The 24,745-nt window shown below is 44.2% G+C and overlaps 1 protein-coding gene across 8 annotated transcripts; it reads left to right on the top strand.

The window, feature by feature from the left end:
• Positions 1-2,747: 2,747 nt before the first annotated feature.
• TMEM229B (transmembrane protein 229B) lies at positions 2,748-21,277 on the top strand. Of its 8 annotated transcripts, XM_040430344.1 has the most exons (4): positions 4,064-4,388; positions 4,500-4,621; positions 6,154-6,303; positions 20,111-21,277. In XM_040430344.1, exon 4 carries the CDS (start codon positions 20,136-20,138, stop codon positions 20,610-20,612), a length of 477 nt encoding a protein of 158 aa, XP_040286278.1. In that variant the 5' UTR covers positions 4,064-4,388; positions 4,500-4,621; positions 6,154-6,303; positions 20,111-20,135; the 3' UTR covers positions 20,613-21,277. The 8 variants fall into 8 exon arrangements, with proteins under 8 accessions (XP_040286284.1, XP_040286281.1, XP_040286283.1 ...); XM_040430347.1 differs by lacking the exons at positions 4,064-4,388; positions 4,500-4,621 and adding an exon at positions 2,811-2,858 and having other exon boundaries at positions 6,226-6,303; XM_040430349.1 differs by lacking the exons at positions 4,064-4,388; positions 4,500-4,621 and adding an exon at positions 2,840-2,858.
• Positions 21,278-24,745: the final 3,468 nt, after the last annotated feature.

Below are 24,745 nucleotides of genomic sequence, written 5' to 3'. Positions count from 1 at the left end.
AGAACAGGTTCTGTAGACATCTATGTGGAATTAGAGAATTGTTGTAAAAGGAGTGCGCTCTTTCACGCTGTACAGGGAGTGCAGAATTATTAGGCAAGTTGTATTTTTGAGGATTAATTTTATTATTGAACAACAACCATGTTCTCAATGAACCCAAAAAACTCATTAATATCAAAGCTGAATATTTTTGGAAGTAGTTTTTAGTTTGTTTTTAGTTTTAGCTATTTTAGGGGGATATCTGTGTGTGCAGGTGACTATTACTGTGCATAATTATTAGGCAACTTAACAAAAAACAAATATATACCCATTTAAATTATTTATTTTTACCAGTGAAACCAATATAACATCTCAACATTCACAAATATACATTTCTGACATTCAAAAACAAAACAAAAACAAATCAGTGACCAATATAGCCACCTTTCTTTGCAAGGACACTCAAAAGCCTGCCATCCATGGATTCTGTCAGTGTTTTGATCTGTTCACCATCAACATTGCGTGCAGCAGCAACCACAGCCTCCCAGACACTGTTCAGAGAGGTGTACTGTTTTCACTCCTTGTAAATCTCACATTTGATGATGGACCACAGGTTCTCAATGGGGTTCAGATCAGGTGAACAAGGAGGCCATGTCATTAGATTTTCTTCTTTTATACCCTTTCTTGCCAGCCACGCTGTGGAGTACTTGGACGCGTGTGATGGAGCATTGTCCTGCATGAAAATCATGTTTTTCTTGAAGGATGCAGACTTCGTCCTGTACCACTGCTTGAAGAAGGTGTCTTCCAGAAACTGGCAGTAGGACTGGGAGTTGAGCTTGACTCCATCCTCAACCCGAAAAGGCCCCACAAGCTCATCTTTGATGATACCAGCCCAAACCAGTACTCCACCTCCACCTTGCTGGCGTCTGAGTCGGACTGGAGCTCTCTGCCCTTTACCAATCCAGCCACGGGCCCATCCATTTGGCCCATCAAGACTCACTCTCATTTCATCAGTCCATAAAACCTTAGAAAAATCAGTCTTGAGATATTTCTTGGCCCAGTCTTGACGTTTCAGCTTGTGTGTCTTGTTCAGTGGTGGTCGTCTTTCAGCCTTTCTTACCTTGGCCATGTCTCTGAGTATTGCACACCTTGTGCTTTTGGGCACTCCAGTGATGTTGCAGCTCTGAAATATGGCCAAACTGGTGGCAAGTGGCATCTTGGCAGCTGCACGCTTGACTTTTCTCAGTTCATGGGCAGTTATTTTGCGCCTTGGTTTTTCCACACGCTTCTTGCGACCCTGTTGACTATTTTGAATGAAACGCTTGATTATTCGATGATCACGTTTCAGAAGCTTTGCAATTTTAAGAGTGCTGCATCCCTCTGCAAGATATCTCACTATTTTTGACTTTTCTGAGCCTGTCAAGTCCTTCTTTTGACCCATTTTGCCAAAGGAAAGGAAGTTGCTTAATAATTATGCACACCTGATATAGGGTGTTGATGTCATTAGACCACACCCCTTCTCATTACAGAGATGCACATCACCTAATATGCTTAATTGGTAGTAGGCTTTCGAGCCTATACAGCTTGGAGTAAGACAACATGCATAAAGAGGATGATGTGGTCAAAATACTCATTTGCCTAATAATTCTGTACAGGGTGTAGTAGGATCTTGGGCCTCTGCACGGTTCTTTATGCCTGACCTGTAAAGCTGCGTTCACACTTGAGTTATTTGGTCAGTTTTGGCCCCGTAACTGCCCAAATAAGTGAAGTGTGCAGTGATTCTAAGAGCGACACCTGTTATGTGCGTGTCATACTGACTCACAGTATTGTTTCACTACCACAGCAGACTCCCTATGCGTGTTACTGCAAGGCACAGTGTTCTACATCACTATAGAGGCTCTCTGCAGCCAGGAAATAGCCGTTTTCTAACTCGATTCGCCACGAATAAATTCAGATCAAACCAAATTTTTTTGAAAAATTCAGCGAACCAGCTGAATCCAATTTATGAGAAATTCGCTCATCTCTAGCTAGAACCATGATGCAAAGAATGCAGACATGTCGGATTTTGTGTCCTATGTGGCAGGTCGCGTGCAGCTTTTCTGCCATTGGCTTTAATGGAAGATGCGTGCAACACGCAACACGCCTGTGATTTGCCTGTGACTTGGCTGTGTTTTCACAAAGGGTGGCTGCGCACGACCCAGATGCTTTCCATTCACTTCGGTGCCTCAAAAGTGAAGGAGAGCATGTTGCACATGTGCAGCATGATCTCCATTCATCCCTATGTTAGTTCTGAAACTATCTGAGCAAGCGCACTCGGATATTTTTGGAATTCCCATAGCGGTGAATTCAGAGTGCCATGCCACCACTCCATTCACCCAGGTGGGACTGCTGGAAAGAGCTGATCGCACTTGCCACAATATTTTCTCAACTCCCATAGTGGTGAAGGATGGGTGGCCATTCACTTGTCCGTTCACTTGGGGAGCCCTTGTTCTTGACATAGCAGCAAGTCCCGGAGTTGGGACCAGCACCTATGTGACATTGATGGCCTATCCTAACGATATGACATCAAGGTAGGAGAAGAGACAACCCATTTAAGTTGAAGCTGATGTTTGATAAGCCGTGCTCTCGGGTCTATTAGTGCATTACACACCTGCTCAGCAATATCTCTTTTTTATTGCACGCAGTTATTAGTGACCTTTGTAAGAGCATATGGTCCTGTCCTCCACTATTTCCAAGAGGCTTTCACAACCCAGGATATTGATCAATGTTATTGTAGATGAGTACGCAGCTAAAGAAAATATTAACTAGATTACGCTTTGTCAACTTCAAGTAGTCAAGTGCTGAACAGAGCAGCAGCAAGAACGTATCCTGAAGAGGGGCAGGTGAGAAAAGCGTCTTTCATTAAATCCGTAGCAGATGCGTTACATGTGGCGGGCACTTAGCAATGCTATGTACTACAACTATCCAGTGGGACTTGGTGCATGGCGTTTGAATTTGGCTTGCCAATTGATGATGAGTAAAATTGAAAGATTTACTTTAGTATTAATTTATTTTTTTTAATTTATTTTTATGTAAAGTTTCTTCCGTCTAGTTTAGGAAACCAATTTTTAAATAACCTATTAGAGAATATTGAGATATTCACTAGCGGCCCCACATCCAGGACTCTCACCTATTAACTAGAGGGCAGAATGACTACAAAGAGCATCTCTAGCTCTGGAGGACTAAGCATGCCTGTGCATGACACAGACAGAGCATTGACATCAACGGACATCATGTCATGCTTCATTTCACCTGTGGTGGCGCTGTAGAAGAATTAAACACTTGCTGCTGGATTCCTGGAGGGCTGATCAATAGGGAGTTCAGCAGCAGGACCACTTGTGGTGACCTTATCACTGGGGGACCCTTCTAATTAATAGAAAATAAAACACTGACCAAACTGGAGAATGCCTTTAAGAAACAATGTACATGCAGTAGTATTTGAAGAGTTGTCTGAACAATCAACAACTATAACATCATAAGTTATAGCGACAGAAGTAACTATTATTGGTAATTCTTAATATACGTGAATTTTCTTCCTTATGGATAGTTGTGGTATTAGATATTTAGATGCTGGAGCTCAATGTAGAGCTTTATTTCCTTTCATGTTTATCGTATTTGCCTTAAATGTTCAACTTTGCAATTAGAAATATATAATTTTTAGTAAACAAATACACTTGACAAAAAAATAACTTACCAAGATTTACATCAGTCCAATGGTGTGCCCACTCAGTCAAATGGGAAAAATGTCTTTGAGTGAGTTATAGAGGCAGGCCTAGTAATTAGTGTTGAGCGAACTTCTGTTTTAAGTTCAGCGTCTAAAGTTCGGCTTCCGGTTAGCGGAGAATCCCGATATGGATTCCGAATTCCGTTGTGGTCCGTGGTAGCGGAATCAATAATCGGCCATTATTGATTCCGCTACCACGGACCACAACGGAATTCGGAATCCATATCGGGATTCTCCGCTAACCGGAAGCCGAACTTTAGACGCCGAACTTAAAACAGAAGTTCGCTCAACACTAGTAGTAATCAATCTCCCATCTAGAGGTACACTACCCAAAAGTAGCCGCTGAGAACCTTTTTATAGACCAGCAGTGGAAGAACTTTTACGCCCTCAAGTGGTCTAATCAGACCACAATTGTATTTATTTACATATCTGACTAACTCCATGGACAGTTTTGCAGCAATCTGACATTTCTTTCTGGTGCATTGTTTTTTGTTTTTGTCAATCAGTGCTTATAATTACTTAGTCTTCCTATTAGTCAAGTGGATTATGGCTCTTCTCATATTTCCGATGGAGGCTTCATCAGTGCTGTGCCACATCCTGCTTCCTGTTGAAATGATGGACACCACGACGGAAACCTGATAGACCCATTGTAAGTCAGTTGGGTGCATTGAGCGCCATTAGTGCCCACCTGTGTAGAGGCGTACGCTATTGACAAGGGGAATGGTACCATCCAGTTGTCAATTTATTCATACATTTCCAGGAATAATAACAGGAGAACAGCACAATGCAGAGCTCTGCAGCATCGTTATTTTATGGAGAAGGCACATATTTACTAAAACAGACATGTCGGGAGAGCTGGAAGATCTGACATCCACCACACAGGTATGGTTGATGTTGGGTCTTCAAAGATGGTGCCCGCTCCAGAGTGGAGGGAGCGCCATAGCTACTGGGTACCTGCTGTTTCACACCGCAGACACCCGAAGCATTTAACCCCTCAGATGCCATGGCCATATGTGACCACGGCAAACGCCTACACCTGGCTGTGATCGGGGAAGGTATTCCATTGCAGTAATAAGCCGGATCCTGTACTAGGCTTCTAGGCTTATTACTGGTATATTACAATTCAGGCCAGCAGGGGGAAGCACTGAATTATAATATACAGATCTTTTTAAATTGGATAAAAGTTAATTTATACAAATTGTAATCAAATTATTGCATGTTGGGGTCCACTTGGGGGCCGCAAAAAAGTAAAAAAAAAAATATATATAATAATAATAATCACCCCCCTACCCCAAAATTAAAACAATAAAAAAAAACATAATAGTCATCACCATGTCTAAAAACACCTGTACTATTAAAATATTAAAAATGTATCCCATATGATGAGTGGCGTGACAGAAAAAATCTAAATGGACGTTTTTTCATTGCTTCTTCTCCCCCAAAAAATGTAATTAAAAGTGATCAAAAAGTCATACACACCCCAAAATGATATTAATAAAAAACTACAGATCGGCCCACAAAAAATGAGCCCTCGCACAGCTCCATAAACATAGCTATAAAAAGTGTTTGGGACCAGAATTTAGCGATTAAGTTATTTTTTTTCAGTATTAAAACACTATACTGAAAGAAAAACCATATAAATGTGACATTGTTGTAATCATACTGATCCGGAGAATGAAGGGAACTGGTCAGTTTTACCTCACGATGAATGCCATAAAAACAAAACTCACAAAACTGTGGCAGAATTGCATTTTTTTCCAGTTCCTTCACATTTGGAATTTATTTCCAGCTTCCCAGTATGTCAATATTAAATGGTGCCATCGGAAATGGCAACTTGCCCTGCAAAAAACAAGCCCCAATGTGGCTATGTGAACGGAAAAATGTAAAAAAAAAAAAATGCTATCGCTCAGGGAAGGCAGGGTGTGAAAAATTGAAAAATGGAAAAAATTTAAAATTGCCACGTTAGGAAGGGATTAAAGGCTGGTATTCACCTTAACCCCTTCCTGCCGCTCCAACGTAAAATTACATCAGCGGTGGGGGTTTAAAGATGGCGATGGTGTTTTAAACAGCAGGCACCCGGGATCGACAATGTTTTTAATACAAAGCTGCAAATCCTCTGCTTCTCTTTACACAGCAATAGAGTTAAATGATAAACTCCTGTCTGCCTGCAGTCACCACTAGAGGGAGCTTAGGTGCTTACAGTATAGTATTATTGTGATCAATGGCTAAACAATAAGCTCCCTCTAGTGGTAACTGATGGCAACTATAATTTTAATCAATTAAATTTCTATACGGGTGATTTGGAGGTTGATAGCAGAAAACTGGAGCTCTAGCTGCTTTAAAGATATATAATGAAATTTATCAATGCAGAATTTTGTATTGCTTTATACCTATAATACAACTTTTTGTTCAAGGTTAGTCATTTTAACAGCACTAACCTATTGGTGCAGCTTCCTTCTTTGAAAGACACCCCCCTTATTCTGCAGACACCACAGGCTAATGATCTGCAGATCCCTGCATCTATTCAGTGCCACAAATATACTCTAGGGGATTTTTGTGGCGGGGTAAGTACTTTTCACAGGACTCCCATTCTCTTTCTGTGGTTAATAAAGTTGATCTGTTTTAATTGCACTTTCTATTAATTATGAAGTGGACGTGTGATCAACCTGTTTCCATTTTCAGTTGATTTGACGCTCGCCTACAATTACCCCATTATTTTGGCTTTAGTAAATCATTAATTGGACTTTTGGCCCGAGATGGTTTCATGTAACTTTGTGCATGGTAGTGACTCTTTCCGCCCTATCTTATCTCTACCGATGCCTACAGATCAATGTCTGCAAATCAATATAATCAGTTACATCACTCTGAACTGTAGGAGGCTAATTTACTAAGTGTCTGCATGTCAGTTACTTGACAATCCTTTCTTTAAAGGGTTTCTGTCACCCCGCAAAACTCTTTTTTTTTTTTTTGGGATAGTTAGATTGCTCATAGTGCGATATAGCAGAATATAATGCTCTTACTTACATTCATGCGGCCGATTCTTTATAAAACGAACTTTTATAATATGTAAATTCGGGCTATACCAGCAAGTAGGGCGTCTACTTGCTGGTAGCTGCTGCAGAAATCCGCCCCCTCGCCGTGTTGATTGACAGGGCCAGCCGTGATCTCCTCCTCCGGCCGGCCCTGTCAGTAATTCAAAAATCGCGCGCCTCGCGTCATTCGGCGCAGGCGCTCTGAGATGAGGAGGCTCGTATCCTCAGCACTCCCTCAGTGCGCCTGCGCCGATGACATCACCGAAAGAGAAGACGTCATCGGCGCAGGCGCACTGAGGGAGTGCTGAGGAGACGAGCCTCCTCATCTCAGAGCGCCTGCGCCGAATGACGCGAGGCGCGCAATTTTTGAATTACTGACAGGGCCGGCCGGAGGAGGAGATCACGGCTGGCCCTGTCAATCAACACGGCGAGGGGGCGGATTTCTGCAGCAGCTACCAGCAAGTAGACGCCCTACTTGCTGGTAGAGCCCGAATTTACATATTATAAAAGTTCATTTTATAAAGAATCAGCCGCATGAAAGTAAGTAAGAGCATTATATTCTGCTATATCGCACTATGAGCAATCTAACTATCCAAAAAAAAAAAAATGAGTTTTGCAGGGTGACAGAAACCCTTCCAGCTTGTCTTTGCAGACTCCTGACTTTCAACAACCCTTCCCTGTCTGGGGCCTGAACACTTATACTCGGGGTACTCTAGCTCCCTCTAGCATCTGGGATGACTAACTACAGGGACTAGGCCTGATAATGCCTATAACAGGGAAACATTACACAATACAAAAACAATACTTTAAAATTTACATAAAATATGCACAATTGGAAATAACACTTCTGTCCCTAGTGAAGAGAAGTCACGCACACCCCAATTGACCCTCGTGTAGTGCCCACGCTTAGTCCGTGAGGCCACTACATACCCCCACGCTTTAACGTTGCCCGACCTCGGCGCAACATGGAGGGGCCCTGCCCAGCTGGATACTGCACCTGAAAAAGAGACTAAACAGCAAAGCAGGAGACACATCTACATTTGCAGAAGCATAATATATGCACATATCAGGTAGTTCCAACTGGCTTAGGAACAAGTTCGGTGAAAAGGGGCGTCGTTCTCTTCCCTCAGGATCGTATGAGGGAACAGGGGCGCTGACCTGGCACAGCGTAACATTACTACCAGGATAGTCCATATGTGCAATTGTCCTTAGGAGAACAACAAAACAAGGTGAAACAAATTAAAAGTTCTTGGAGGCTCAAAGAACAATATGAGTCCGTACCCAGGTTCCTTTCTTATAAATCACAGAGGCTCTTGTGCAGTGGAGTCCATCTCTGGGCACATTTCCTTAAAAACAAAGATCTCAGAGGCTCAGGTACTTTTGAGTCTATCACTGGGCACGTATCCTTGGAGTTCCGTTGCACAATAAAAATGACAGCTAAAAACAAGTGCTGTAATACCCCTGATCAACCTGAAAAGGGGGTTAAGGGTAAAAGGTGCAACAACGGAACAGGCACAACTTGGTGAGTGATAGCAGAAGCAGGCAGGAAGTCCTGGAAACAAACTTGGCTTTGCTGACTTTATTATTTCAGTGGGTGACCACTACCACTGAGCCGTGGGTAAACTGGCAGCAGCAACAAAGGACCAGAAACAAAGGACTCCTGTCCTGAAAGGGTTAAATTTTCAAAAATCATCCCTTGGCAAAATAAATCAAAGGCCTAGCAGGCTAATTCACAAGGGCGTATCATAGTTACCCGGCTCTGCTGGCAAATAAGGCCTGTAGTAGTCCTCTACAGGTGGATGTGCCCACATTACAGTGTTAGGGGGCAGCTGTAGCATGAAAGGACCCCTTATAGGTATCGGCCCCATAGGCCTAGGGGTAAGGACATTTGAGGACCGCACCGGTCCAGGCATAACCATTGCAGGCTGTGATGGACTTGATACCGCCGCCGCAAGCGGTCCGGTGGGCTGTGGAATGACTGACTCTGCGCAGCAAGTCATAGAGTTAGAGGGCCGTCTGGGGAGCACCGACGGTGCGGAGGTGGTAGAAGGTGGTCTACGGGTGGTGACAGGCACCCTTACCTCGTCCTTCCTAGGCGGCGTCTGGATCCTGGCAGTGGCAATCTTGCGCAGCTCCCGCAACTTTTCTTCCAGACGGACGATCTGGTCACCTATGCTTTCGGTCATAGAATCGCTGTCCTCTGCTGTCGCCGCCGGCGCAGGTACAGTGCAGGATGTATCGGACATGGCCGCTGCAGGCTCCGGTGGCGCATCTGGTCTCCTACCCTTCCGGATATTTTCCAAGGTAACGCGGAGTCCTTTTAGATTTTCCATGTCCTGGATTGTTTTCTCCCGGCGAGGCAGCTGGGGGAAGGATAGGGACTCACCCATTTTTCCAACACAGTTGGCTGCCAAAACACATTAGGACCAATGAAAGAGCCCCGCTCTTGGAATGCGTGATGGGCCGGTCCTGGAGAGCGCTCAGGTTTGCACTCGCAGCCAGAGTAGTCCTCATCTGCCTCCCAGTCCTCCGGTTCCTTCTTGGGACGGGTCACGGCAGTCGCATATGGGCCTCGCAGGCTCTCGGCAGGGGTGAATTCTACCTCCTCTCCCTCGCGGAGGTTGTGCAGATGCTCAGGGAGGTAACCTCTCTTGACAGACCTCCGGTTGACGTACAAGTCTCTGCCAGTAACATAGTCTTGTATGAACCCGTAGCCACGGGTCTTGTCAAAGGACAGCACCAACCCCCTTCTCCTTTCCAGGCGGGGTTGGGTATTAGAATGACGGTCGTAAATGGACTTGGTCAGTTCTTCATAGTATATTTTGGTTTTAGTATTCCTCTTTATAGCGGCCTCCCGGATCTCTGCCATAAGTGTTGACCACTTGAATGAGGGCTGAAAGAAGTCTCTCCAGGAGCCGTAGCAGTGCTCCGGTTCTTTCCCCAGTGGCGAGCAGGCGGGTCTCTCCGGTCCCGGAGAGTAGGCCGGTGGAGCCTCCTCTGGCTCTACACCAATATCAGTCATGTTCAGTAAATCAGGCGCGGACATCCCAGCAGAGCAGTCTTCACTCTCCAACATGCTCGATCCTTCTCTGGAGAGCGACAGGGTGGCGCCAATAAGTTCAGACAGATCCTCCCATTGCACTGGGAGGCCGCCCCCCAGGTACTCCAGTATGGGGAATGCGGAGTCTATTCTGGCAGACATGCAAATGTCCAGACAGGCGGTGGCGCCAATATTGAGCTTTTTCCCGCTCTTCTCAGCAAAAAGGCGCCAACTTTTACTGCCAATTCAGGATGAAGATGACGCAGCAGTAATCTCAAGCAAGCTCAGCAGCCATCTTTAGTAGAAACGCTGTCTATTCACTGACAGCAAGCGGTGGCTTAAACAAGCAGCAAACAGTCCATAAAACACTATTTTCACACCGCTACTTAGGACAGTCCTTTGGCCCAGTAATTTTGAATAAAACCATTTAGGGCTTAGTCACTTTAAGATGATTTTCAGCACACAGTTTTGTAATCCAACAATGGCGCGGATATGTTCCGTATCCTGTTCGTGACGCCAATTTATGCAGTACGCCAGACCTGCAGGGTATTGCGATTGTGAGGTCACGGTTAATGGCAAGCGAGGGTCACTCACAGTTATTATACGGAGCCCCTGGGCAGGCATACAGCAGTGAAGGAGAGGCTGGCACAAAAGTCCTCTGGGGCACACTCTGTATTTAGGGACCAGGCCTGATGATGGTTGAGGTGCCCTGGGTGTTGCAGGTGTTTTATGTGCCTGGGGCAAGGTCCCTTTGAGGTACGTGATGCCAGTGCCGGTAACGGTGGCACACCGGTGGAAGGTCTTAATAAGCAAGGAACACAGATGGCAGGGTGAACCAAACTTTGCTTTACTGTAGTAAATTCCACTTTGTACAGTTAGATGGCAACTCAGTTCCACATGTCAAGTACACTTCACAAGCAGGTTACACAATGATGGCAGGTATATGGTGGTTAGGCAAGATACACAGAGGGTAAACATCCACATGCGCAGAATCAGGCTGTACAGACTCCTCGGAGATTAGTGTACACTGTCCCTTTCGGACTCCTGTCTGGCTTTAATCCCAAGGCCCAGATACCTTATTGTAGGCTTTTATCCTTGGTAAATAGTCCTCCTTAGGTGCTCATTCTTGCTCCATACCTCTATTCTCTCTGCCCTTCAGCTTGCTTGTATCAGCTGGACCTGTGGGCTCTGCTTGACTTGGTGGGAACTACAGGGTTTCTCCCAGGAGGCAACCTCTTCCCCTGGGTTAGATCTTCTGAGCTAACCATGGCTCTCTGGATCAGGAGGTAGACTAGGATCCCTCTACTAGTCTCCTGGTGGCAACTAGAAGCCTGGACTGTCTAGTTGCATGTCAGGAGAAGGCCCTGACTGGTGCCTTCCAGCTTGTCTTTGCAGACTCCTGACTTTCAACAACCCTTCCCTGTCTGGGGCCTTAACACTTATACTCGGGGTACTCTAGCTCCCTCTAGCATCTGGGATGACTAACTACAGGGACTAGGCCTGATAATGCCTATAACAGGGAAACATTACACAATACAAAAACAAATTTACATAAAATATACACAATTGGAAATAACACTTCTGTCCCTAGTGAAGAGAAGTCACGCACACCCCAATTGACCCTCGTGTAGTGCCCACGCTTAGTCCGTGAGGCCACTACACAAGCCAGCCCAACTACAGGGTCAATCCTGGTCACAGGGTTTAATTCCTCAGGTGGATTTTTTCAGTGCTGAAGACTCTACTGGTTCCTCTCCATAATGTGGGATAGCAAATCCCTGTTGCTGCTGTACAGCTAGTTGTTGGAATAGCATTGCACAGTCCTCTGTAGCTGTACTGAGACTTTGTGGCTCGGGCCTTCTTCTTCTATCCCTTTCCCTCTGGGGTCTAGGTCGACTGTCAGGATCTCTGGTAACAATGGTGGGTTGCCAGAGAATATTGGTTCCTGCAAAACCAGTGGCATATTGGTTCTGAGTAGTAGGTGGCACATATTTTGCAGCAGGCCGCACGGGGGCGGTAGAAAGTTCCTTTTCTGGATCCTCCTCAGATTCAGTGTCCTTATCAAGCTCCTGGGTCTCTGTGGATCGTCCTGGCCGACGTACTGCCGTGGCATAAGGTCCACGTGTACCCTCTGCAGGGGTGAACTCGACCACCTCATTTACATATAGGCTGTGTAGCCAAGGGGGAAGATCCTTCCTTTTCACAGACCGGCGATTGACATAGTAATCACGGTTAGTCGCCATATCACGGATGAATCCAAACCCCCCTGTTTGCAAAAGTACAACACTCGGCCCAGCTTCCATACTGGTACCGGGAAATCTTTTACCGGTGCCTCCAGTAACTTACGAGTTAGTCCCTCGTTATATTTTTTGCAGGCATGGGTACGCGGGAGTCGAGCAGACTTAATCTCCGCGGGCAACTTAGCCCATAGTGCTGTCCATTCCGTGGTGGGCTACGTTATGGCAGGGGCATCAGCAACCAGACCGGACCTTTCGGCATATTTTGGAGGCTGCGACTGCATGCTGACCTGCACTTCTTTCCGCAGATCCAGTGTTGCGGTCCTCACTACGTTCCCTCCAGTGGTGGTCCCACAAGTCTTGCACACGAACCTGTAGTTCGGGAGTTATATGCGTAGGGGTCAAAGTCGGAGCGGCGACAGCGTCCCGTCCGGGTTCAATCTCAGGTGCATAGCTCGCATGCTTCTCCGCCATGCTGCGCCGGCACTTCACTCCTCTCTCTCTACAGCAATCAGCGTCTCTGCTACTAACGTGTGCACGCACGTCACGCTCTTCCTGAGTGCTAGGCCCGCCTCCCAGGTCTGTTTGAATGACAGGAGCGGCGCAACCATTTTCCACCGTACAAGGGGCGGTCTCATTGGATTGGGCGTTCGGAACAACACCGGTCAGTACTCCAATTGGGCTTGGTGGTTTGGTGACACACAATAATGGAGCAGTCATGTGGGTATGAAGATATTCATAGGTGGCAGTGTCTCGGTTACAACATTTAACAGGTGGGCACATTGATATTCCACACATGGTTCCACCCATTCCGCTCTGCGGCAGGACTTTTCATAGGGCAGAGGAGGCGGCGCTGTGTTTGCATACATGGTTTGGCCTCTCAGAAACAACACAGTAAAGGTAGGATGGGCTTGACCAGACAATTTTGTTTAAATGGGCGGCACTACGTTTTCCCGCTCTTCAGGGGGTGTCGCTAACTTGTCCACAGTGATGGCGCGGTATATATTTTTTCAAACAAGAGCTCCGGCGGCCATCTTAAGTGCATATAAACAGTCTATTCACTGACAGCAAGCCATTTTAGTGACACACAAATGTCTGTTTTTCTCACTTTTAACACTGCGATTTTTATGCTGGTGACCAGTATAGCACTTCCATACACTTTCCAAGCAATTTAAACAGTTCTGTAACCCAAAACAGCTCACAATAAGCAAAAGTCTCTCAATAAAGCAAAGGGGCTTATTCACATGCGACAGTCTCTCAAATATGGCGCAAGGGTTAATATGCTGTTCGTGACGCCAAGAAAAGATATGCAGCCAGCCAGTAGCGCAGGGGCAACACGTGAGGTGCACGGGGGACCAATGAGGGGTCAAATGGTATAACACACAGCTCATCAGTTTACTCACGGTTAGCAGAAAGCCTCCCTGGGCCGGCAGCACAGTGTTGAGGTGGACAGCTCGAAATCCTCCGGGGCACGCTCTGTGGTAGGGAAGCATCAGCCAAGATGGTGGTTGAGGTGCACTTGATGTTAGGGGTGCTTAGGGTGCTTGTTGCGGCTGAGTCCCTTGATGGTATTTGTCGTGACGCCAGTACCGTTAATGGTGGTACAACCAATAGTAGTAATAACGAGGTAGACAGTGGTAAGGTACAACTCACAACTTTTACTGGTGTTGACTTTGGCTGCAGCAGTACGGAATACAGTATCTTGTTGGTATTAGAATTAATCTGCGAATCCACTGTTCCTAGGCTTTCTTAGGCCCTGATTCAGGCTGTGGTCATGGAGTACCTTATTCCTGTTGATGTGCTCAGTTCTATACCTTGTCCTTTCCCTCCAAGCTGAATATTGGGACAGGTAGCTAATCTGTTTCCCAGAATTATGGTGTGGCTGACAGAAGCTATAAGTCCTCCACCATGCGCAAAGGTGTCTGTGGCCCTAAATAATGGCTATTATCACCGATTAATCTTTCTGATGCTTGTTTCTATTCCAGGGAGGCAAACTCTCTCCTACTGGTCAGGGATGCAAGTGTATAGTCCGGCCACAGAAGGAAAACACTCTTCTGTGCCTCACACCTTGGTACTACCTCATAGCGAAGTTGGCCCCACTCACTAATCTGTGGTGTGGAGTCTTTACATTCTCATCTCTGTTTGAATTTGAATCCTCTCCTAATCTGTCTCACTAGGCCTGACCTAGGTATATATAGAACCTAAGTGTTATCCCCATCTAGTGGTGGGATGTATAAATTACACCTAATCTGCCTGGTAACAGGGATTTTGCAGATAAGTTAGTACAAAGTTACATAACATAGCATAATACAATTTTTAGGGTAAAAAGTGGTTTTAAGCAGAGCCCACACACATGTAGTGGGACGCTGCATGTTAAATATCTCTGCCATGACAAGTAAGTGGGGGGCTTGTGATAATAAACAGCAGCTAGTCTGAAGAAGCAGAGCTGCAGTTAAAATTTACTAAACTGTGAAGGGTTACATTCACACGAACGTATTTTCAGGCCTTGCCCGCTCTGCATTTTTTGCGGACAACTCAGAGATGTCATCCGTGCGCTGTCCGCTTCCATGCAGCTGTGCTGCAAATGATAGAACATGTCCCATATTCTGAAAGCCATAGATTATTTTTATTTTTTTGGGAAACTGTCTTATGTAGAGGCAAATTTTTTTTGGTATGAGATGACGGTTTGATTGGTACTATTTTAGGGTGCGTATGACTTTTTGATCGCTTGCTATTACGCTTTTTGTGATGTAAGGTAACAAAAAATAGCTTTTCTTACATCATTTTTATATTTTTTTTACAGTGTTCATCTGAGGGGTTAGGTCATGTGGTATTTTTATAGAGCAGGCTGTTACGGACATGGCAATACCTAATATGTCTACTTTTTTATTTTTTTTACATTTAACACAATAAAAGCATTTTTGAAACAAATAAAATCATGTTTTAGGGTCTCCATAGTCTGAGAGCTATATATATATTTTTTTTTTTTGGTGATTGTCCTAGGTAGGGGCAATTTTTTTGCGGTATGAGGTGATGGTTAGATTAGTACTATTTTGGGGGGCATATGATTTTTTAATCGCTTGGTGTTGCATTTTTAGGTGACCCCAAAACATTTTTTTGCACAGTTTTTATTTTCTTTTTTGGACGGTGTTCATCTGAGGGGTTAGGTCATGTGATATTTTTATAGAGCCGGTCGATATGGACGCAGCGATACCGAATATGTCTACTTTTCTTTTTTTTACCTATTTTTTCCATTTTTTTTTTTTACTTTATTTTTGGGAAAAGGACGCTTTTTTTTTATAATCTTACAACCTACTTACCTGTGATATCCAGGGGGCTGGATCTCACAGGATTTCCCATGATGCTATCAGTGACTGCCGGACCCTTGCCGCGGATTGGGCGGGCGCAGCTCCTACATGTAAGGCGCTGGGCGTTAAGTCACGTCCAGTTGCGGCGTACATGTACGGCGCTGGGCGGTAAGGGGCTAATACCGGTGTTTTACACGCCGGTCTTAACCACCTCCGGACCGCCTAACGCACGGATGCGTCCAGAAGGTGGTTGATTCATTCCTCCTGGACGCATCCGTGCGTCATCTCGCGAGACGCGAGATTTCCTGTAAACGCGCGCACACAGGCGCGCGCGTTCACAGGAACGGAAGGTAAGCGAGTGGATCTCCAGCCTGCCAGCGGCGATCGTTCACTGGCAGGCTGGAGATGTGTTTTTTTTAACCCCTAACAGGTATATTAGACGCTGTTATGATAACAGCGTCTAATATACCTGCTACCTGGTCCTCTGGTGGTCCCTTTTGTTTGGATCGACCACCAGAGGACACAGGCAGCTCAGTAAAGTAGCACCAAACACCCCCCCCGTCACTTATTAACCCCTTATGAACCACTGATCACCCCTGATCACCCCATATAGACTCCCTGATCACCCCCCTGTCATTGATCACCCCCCTGTCATTGATCACCCCCCTGTAAGGCTCTATTCAGAGGTCCGTATGATTTTTACGAATCCACTGATACATGGATCGGATACGCAAAACACGTACGGACATCTGAATGGAGCCTTACAGGGGGGTGATCAATGACGGAGGTGATCACCCCATATAGACTCCCTGATCACCCCCCTGTCATTGATCACCCCCCTGTCATTGATCACTCCCCTGTAAGGCTCCATTCAGACGTCCGTATGTTTTTTACGGATCCACGGATACATGGATCGGATCCGCAAAACACATACAGACGTCTGAATGGAGCCTTACAGGGGGGTGATCACCCCATATAGACTCCCTGATCACCCCCATGTCATTGATCACCCCCCTGTCATTGATCACCCCCCTGTAAGGCTACATTCAGACATTTTTTTGGCCCAAGTTAGCGGAAATTATTATTTTTTTCCTTACAAAGTTTCATATTCCACTAACTTGTGTCAAAAAATAAAATCTCACATGAACTCACCATACCCCTCATGGAATCCAAATGCGTAAAAATTTTTAGACATTTATATTCCAGACTTCTTCTCACGCTTTAGGGCCCCTAGAATACCAGGGCAGTATAAATACCCCACATGTGACCCCATTTCGGAAAGAAGACACCCCAAGGTATTCGCTGAGGGGCATATTGAGTCCATGAAAGATTGAAATTTTTGTCCCAAGTTAGCGGAAAGGGAGACTTTGTGAGAAAAAAATAAAATAAAAAATTTCCGCTAACTTGTGCCAAAAAAAAATTAATTCTATGAACTCGCCATGCCCCTCATTGAATACCTTGGGGTGTCTTCTTTCCAAAATGGGGTCACATGTGGGGTATTTATACTGCCCTGGCATTTTAGGGGCCCTAAAGCGTGAGAAGAAGTCTGGGATCCAAATGTCTAAAAATGCCCTCATAAAAGGAATGTGGGCCCCTTTGCGCATCTAGGCTGCAAAAAAGTGTCACACATCTGGTATCGCCGTACTCAGGAGAAGTTGGGCAATGTGTTTTGGGGTGTCATTTTACATATACCCATGCTGGGTGAGAGAAATATCTTGGTCAAATGCCAACTTTGTATAAAAAATGGGAAAAGTTGTCTTTTGCCAAGATATTTATCTCACCCAGCATGGGTATATGTAAAAAGAGACCCCAAAACACATTGCCCAACTTCTCCTGAATACGGCGATACAACATGTGTGACACTTTTTTGCAGCCTTGGTGGGCAAAGGGGCCCACATTCCAAAGAGCACCTTTCGGATTTCACAGGTCATTTACCTACTTACCACACATTAGGGCCTCTAAAATGCCAGGGCAGTATAACTACCCCACAAGTGACCCACAAGAATTTTTTATTTTTTGTCACAAGTTAGCGGAAAATGATGATTTTTTTTTTTTCTTACAAAGTCTCATATTCCACTAGAATTCTTTCGGATTTCACAGATTTTGATTTCAAACTACTTTGCACGCATTTGGGCCCCTAAAATGCCAGGGCAGTATAACTACCCCACAAGTGACCCCATTTTGGAAAGAAGACACCCCAAGGTATTTCGTGATGGGCATAGTGAGTTCATGGAAGTTTTTATTTTTTGTCACAAGTTAGTGGAATATGAGACTTTGTAAGAAAAAAAAAAAATCATCATTTTCCGCTAACTTGTGACAAAAAATAAAAAATTCTAGGAACTCGCCATGCCCCTCATGGAATACCTTGGGGTGTCTTCTTTCCAAAATGGGGTCACTTGTGGGGTAGTTATACTGCCCTGGCATTCTAGGGGCCCTAATGTGTGGTAAGTAGTTTGAAATCAAAATCTGTAAAAAATGGCCGGTGAAATCCGAAAGGTACTCTTTGGAATGTGGGCCCCTTTGCCCACCTAGGCTGCAAAAAAGTGTCACACATCTGGTATTGCTGTACTCAGGAGAAGTTGGGCAATGTGTTTTGGGGTGTCATTTTACATATACCCATGCTGGGTGAGAGAAATATCTTGGCAAAAGACAACTTTTCCCATTTTTTTATACAAAGTTGGCATTTGACCAAGATATTTATCTCACCCAGCATGGGTATATGTAAAATGACACCCCAAAACACATTGCCCAACTTCTCCTGAGTACGGAGATACCACATGTGTGACACTTTTTTGCAGCCTAGGTGGGCAAAGGGGCCCACATTCCAAAGAGCACCTTTCGGATTTCACCGGCCATTTTTTACAGATTTTGATTTCAAACTACTTACCACACATTAGGGCCCCTAGAATGCCAGGGCAGTATAACTACCCCACAAGTGACCCCATTTTGGAAAGAAGACACCCCAAGGTATTCGCTGATGGGCAGAGTGAGTTCATGGAAGTTTTTATTTTTTGTCACAAGTTAGTGTAATATGAGACTTTGTAAGAAAAAAAAAAATCATAATTTTCCGCGAACTTGTGACAAAAAATAAAAAGTTCTATGAACTCACTATGCCCATCAGCGAATACCTTAGGGTGTCTACTTTCTGAAATGGGGTCATTTCTGGGGTGTTTGTACTGTCTGGCCATTGTAGAACCTCAGGAAACATGACAGGTGCTCAGAAAGTCAGAGCTGCTTCAAAAAGTGGAAATTCACATTTTTGTACCATAGTTTGTAAACTTTTACCCAAACCATTTTTTTTTTATCAAAGACATGTAGAACAATAAATTTTGAGAAAAATTTATATATGGATGTCGTTTTTTTTGCAAAATTTTACAACTGAAAGTGAAAAATGTCATTTTTTTGCAAAAAAATCGTTAAATTTCGATTAATAACAAAAAAAAGTAAAAATGTCAGCAGCAATGAAATACCACCAAATGAAAGCTCTATTAGTGAGAAGAAAAGGAGGTAAAATTCACTTGGGTGGTAAGTTGCATGACCGAGCAATAAACGGTCAAAGTAGTGTAGTGCAGAAGTGTAAAAAGTGGCCTGGTCTTTAAGGGTGTTTAAGCTAAGGGGGCTGAGGTGGTTAATAAAGCCCCATAGCTGGCACCAGCCTCTACATAACTTTAGTGCATCCAGTGCCAATTCTAGATGAAAGACAGCTTCCGAGCGGTCTTACATTTAGACCATTTTATAAGCCTAAAACAGGCATAGAAAATTGTGTATTAGACGGGCCTACTAGCCCATCCCTTTCTCAGTCCACAAATTTAGAACTAGCAAGAGCAGGGCAAAGTCGCAGATAGCGGTTAGTTGCACCGCTGTCTGCACCTGATATACGTCTAATTTAGGCGTATTTCAGCTTGGTAAATGACCCCAAAATATATTGACCAAAATTTATCACTTACATGAAGTACAATTTGTCACAAGAAAACAGTCTCAGAATCGCTTGGATAAGTAAAATCATTCCAAAGTTTTTTTTTTTTTGTTTTTTTTACAGATGCTTTTGCATAAAATACTGCAGTTGACTGCTCTATTCTATACAACAACAAAAACAGGTTTACTGACCAACCTGATGGAGGCCAAAAGGACACCCTTTTGGCTTCCATTGGGTGAATGGAGGTCTATACATCTGTGTGAAGTATATGTCCTTGGTCCAAAGGCCAAACAAACCGTGCAAATGTAGTGGGAATGCATCCTATTCTATATTCTGAGCTACAATACAAGGTAGAAAATAATGCCGCAATATCTGAAAAAAGCCTACCTTATTTCCTAATCTTACAAAAACTCCTTTAAATGGGTTCTCTCAGGATAGCCATTGGTGGTATCACTCTAGGACACCCATCTATCGTGGGAAAAAAGTGCCACTTCATCTCCTGGTGGCTCTGCTTGGTTTTCTTCAGAGATGACATGGAGGCTCCTTATAATGACAGCCCAAGAGCCCATGTGGCTGCCCAGAAAAAGACGGACTAAGTGGCGCAACACTGCTGTCACTTTGACCTTGCAAGCACCACACAGAGCGGTAAAGTGGACAGCCCTCTATTGATTGGAAGATTTAACATTGGTGGCATATCCTAGCGATATACCGTACCACCAACATCTATCCTGAGACAATCCATTTAACTCATGTTGTCCATTTGAAGGTGCATCTCGGGACATGTTTGATAATTTTGTCCGGCTATGACCTCTAATATTTTTACCATTTTCCGGTTTCTTAGGTTGGGATTTTAATTGGAATCAACGATGGTGAAGAAGGAGAAATCGGGAGGTCTCAGTGGCCTCTGCCGCTGGTACATTTATGCACTCCATGGACTTCTATGTGAAATCATGTTTACAGCAACCTGGGATTTTGTCACCACCAACAGCTGGAAACTGATCGGTGTGAGCAGCATCTGGGCGATTTTTATATACGGAACGGCCATATTCATCATAGAGAAAATGTCTCTGTATCTGGAAGGAAAATGTCATCTTCTCTGTAGATGTCTCCTATACACTCTCTGGACATATGCCTGGGAATTCTCCACCGGTTTTCTATTAAAGACTTTTAGTTCCTGCCCATGGGATTACTCTCATTTCAGTGGAAACATCATGGGGCTCATCACCTTGGAGTATGCAGTGCCTTGGTATTTTGGCTGTATGATAGCAGAACAAGTGGTGATCAAAAACACCCTCAGATTGCAATTCATCCAGAGTGACCATAAAAATAGCAAAGGGGTATGATGGCCTTACAATGAAGATGGGTGCTGGTTAGCTACTGTGGCTCATTAGCTCATTTTACCTCACACTGATTCTCCCTAGTCTGAAATATACCAACAGAGGGCCACAGTCCTGCCCTCAACTTTTTACTGCAACTCTGCCTGTTGAGGTTGGCTGATCTGAATGAGCAGAAGCCCACCGCCACCATCTGTAAAGCAGTGCTGAGAAAGCAGATCTCCATTACAGCAGGTAAAAATCTAAGAATAAAAAACCTTATTGTCCAAAATCCACAGTTTTTTGGTGCTACAGGATCTATAGAAGTAGGCCACCTTCACCGCAGAAAAGTTCAGATATTTAGATCCGCTCTGCCGATAACCCGACCCAGAAATGCAAAGCAGGTGGAAAGACCAAGTTCCTCCTCTCCACACGAGCACACAGGCAATCACTGCAAGCTGGCCACGTTGCCTCTCTTTTTACTGGTTTCCTCCTCCTATAATTCCTTTTAGAGACAAACAGACACATTAGTCTGCAATTGGAATCATTGACTAGGCTCTGTGACTTGTGCAAAGGTCATTGTGCAGGGATGAGGAGTAGATAAGCTTTGACAATCGCCTGTTGTGAATGGTGGATCCATTTGTAATTCAGCCTGTGATGATAATGAGATGTCTGCTGAAAAGTGATCTGTACGGACCAAGAAGTAGCATCTATTATTAGGCCTAGTGGCCAGTGAGAAAACGGCAGGATTTTAAGATTTTTTTTATTTATTTAGATGGTGACATGGAAAATTAAAATAACATCACCAAAAATGATTTATAAATTTGTTTCATCCAAAATTTTGATTAAAAAAATTGGTAATTTTCTGAGGACACATTCTTTGTATGTTTTTTGTTATTTTTTACTTCAAAACTTTCATACTTATTGAACTAATTAAAATATGTTTCTTAGGCCTCCTGCACACGACCGTATGGCTTTTTCAGTGTTTTGCAGTCCATTTTTCACGGATCCGTTGTTCCGTTTTTTGTTTCCGTTGTGTTTCTGTTTCTGTTCCGTTTTTCCATTCCGTTTTTTCCGTATGGCATATACAGTATACAGCAATTACATAGATAAAATTGGGCTGGGCATAACATTTTCAATAGATGGTTCCGCAAAAAACGGAACGGAAACGGAAGACATACGGATGCATTTCCGTATGTGTTCAGTTTTTTTGCTGACCCATTGACTTGAATGGAGCCACGGAACGATATGCGGGCAATAATAGGACATGTTCTATCTTTAAACGGAACGGAAAAACGGAAACGGAATGCATACGGAGTACATTCCGTTTTTTTTGCGGAACCATTGAAATGAATGGGTCGGTATACGGAACGCAAAAAACGGCCAGTAAACGGGGGGAAAAAACGGTCGTGTGCAGGGGGCCTTACAGAAATGTTCAAGTGTAAAAGAGAGAAAAACACATAGTACATGTTTAATGCATTACCATAATAAAAAAACTATATTTTTTTCTACAGAAAATCCAGTGTGTCTCCTTTGTTCCACCCTCCTTCTGCACAAATTACAGTACTTACAGAAGATGTACACACAGGACATCTCATTAGTAAGATCTAATAGGTTAAATGTGACAAATCGGATTGTCATCTGCTGGACCTTTGTGGCTTATCATTATGTTAGAGCCTGGACTGGTCATATGATATTTGTCCAGCTATGACTAGAGATGCACTCTAAACAGTGGGCCCTCATATAGAGCTGTGTGTCATCAGCTAGAAGAAAACAGAGCACAGTGACCCAGTGGTTAACTGATACATTTGTCAAGTGGTTCACTGCTAAAGTTGTCAAATGGTTTCCTGCTAAACAGTAAATGCTGTCATGCACTATGGTTTACTGGTACAAGGGTTAATGTGACGATAAACTTTGTATTCCACAAGGCTGTATATGGATAGGAAATAGTTAACTGGAAGTCCTTAATAATAGTTGCCATGTAGTGCACTGGTCCCATGTCCCCTGTTTAGAGAGTTCCTGGCAACTAAGCCAAAATAAAAGACATGTATGCAGTTGCTGGTGTTTAAGTCAGACAAACTGAAGAAAAAGCAGGAGAAAATAATTCTTCTCCAGAGAGACACCATCCCTGTGAGTGTCAAACTGCTAGAAAGACAACTGTGCTAAGACCCAACCTCTGAAAGAGAGAACAGACTTTTTAAAGAAGGTTGAAGACCATTAAAAAAAGGCACAGTGCTTGTGCAGTGCACCAGCCTGCAGGCGGAGGCGTGCAGGGTTGGAGAGGAGGATGGGAGCTCTGATAGTGGCAATGAGTTTAGTTGTAGTCATGGTGACCATTCCCTGCTCCAGCTTGTGCCCAGGCCAGGTATGCAGTCGGTGGAGAGGCACAACCCTTCTTTCCCTCAGGGCACACCCTGGATTCTGGGGGTTGCTTTGGTGCCCTTGGTGTTAGGTGAGCAGCTGGGTACAAGGCAGGAGAACAGGGACCCAGATTGGATGTGAAGACCAATACCCAGACTGGTTTGGTTATAGTAAAATAGTCTCTCTTTTGCTGAATAGATGATGGGTGTCACATTGCAAATACAGGTCATAGGCTGTACAGGTAGTAGTTCTTATATATCTCATAGGGTAAGCTTTTCCCAAAGGCTGGGTATAGTGGGTGAAAAGGGCAACAGTACACCACCCTCCAAGTTTCTCTCTAGCTGTATAATGCAATTGAACCAAAGGTATGCAAATCCTTTTTTGCAATACCCAACTGTGGGGTGCAGTGCTAGAATGGATGGCCAGTCCGTCTTAGTAGTGTGGAAGGGCACCAGAAGCAAATACCTCAATCCATGTGCAGTAAAGTCTACATCTGTAAAAGTGTGTTACAGTTACTGGCTTTCTTATCCGTGCACTATCCTTTGGATAGGTCTTCAACCTCCTGTAAAAAGTCTGTTCCTCACTCAATCAAATGTTGGTTCTTTGCTCTTCTGGCAGCTTTACACTCACAGGGATAGTGTCTCCCTGGAGAAGAATTCTTTTCTCTTGCTTTTGTTTGGCTTACACGCCAGCAGCACCACACATTATCTCTCTTTGCTTACTTGATAGGAACTCTCTAGTCAGGTGAAAGCAGGACCAGCACACCACTTGGCAACTATCAATAAGGAATGCCAGTTAACTAATTCCTACATGCCTTGTGGTATACAAAGTGTATAATAAAATCACATTAGCCATAGTGTACATTAAGCCTTGTAGCGGTGAACCATAGTTAATTAAAACATTGACTATGTTGTTAGCCTCCTCCAACCCTGATCCTGGTCTCCTGCCTTGCACCTTTCAGCTTATTTAACCCTAAGGGCACTCAGCCACCAACAGACAAGAGACTCTAAATTCCAGGGTGCACCCTCCCCCCCCCCACTTCACATACACATACACCACCTCTTTATTCCACAACCAGACCTAGGGGAATACTGGAGCAGAGTTTAGTCACTGTAAGGACTACAACCACCCTCATTGCCTCAGTCACCCCCCATCCTCTCTATTCTTCAGGCCCTCTTTTCCCCTGTGGTCTGGTGCGTTGCAAAGGGACAATGGTATCTACTTGTCATCTACCGAGTGGTGAACAGTGGATTGCGCCACCACTGACCAAGACTGTATATTTTCTAGTGAATTAGGGAAGTTTTATACATATATACTTAATTATTGTCCACAAAAATAGCAGTGCTATATATGTGTATAGACATTTCCCTATCAAAGCTATTAATAAGCTCTTCACAAACAACATCTGAACGTCCTGACTAATTTGTAGCCGTCTGATTGTTTATACCCATATTATCTTAGTAAATCTGCAGGAACAGGTGGATAATGCTCGGAAAATCAGTAAACTTCAGCAAGCGGTTGTTTTCTTTTAGCTGTAAACACCTCATTTTCTCTTCACTTTCTAAATAATTCCATATGATGCTAAGAAAGCTTGATGACTATAACACACATTATATACAGTACTATGTTAGGCCCCTTTCACACGGGCGAGTTTTCCCGCACGGGTGCAATGCTTGAGGTGAACGCATTGCACCCGCACTGAATCCGGACCCATTCATTTCTATGGGGCTGTGCACATGAGCGGTGATTTTCACACATCACTTGTGCGTTGCGTGAAAATCGCAGCATGCTCTATATTGTGT

The sequence above is a fragment of the Bufo bufo genome, chromosome 4, assembly GCF_905171765.1.
Source record: "Bufo bufo chromosome 4, aBufBuf1.1, whole genome shotgun sequence".
In the NCBI taxonomy this organism is placed as follows: Eukaryota; Metazoa; Chordata; class Amphibia; order Anura; family Bufonidae; genus Bufo; species Bufo bufo.
This window is presented reverse-complemented; position numbering and strand designations above follow the sequence as displayed.

Coding starts and splice junctions, on each gene's coding strand:
- TMEM229B (XM_040430350.1), top strand. CDS start 20,136: ATGGTGAAGAAGGAGAAATCGGGAGGTCTCAGTGGCCTCTGCCGCTGG.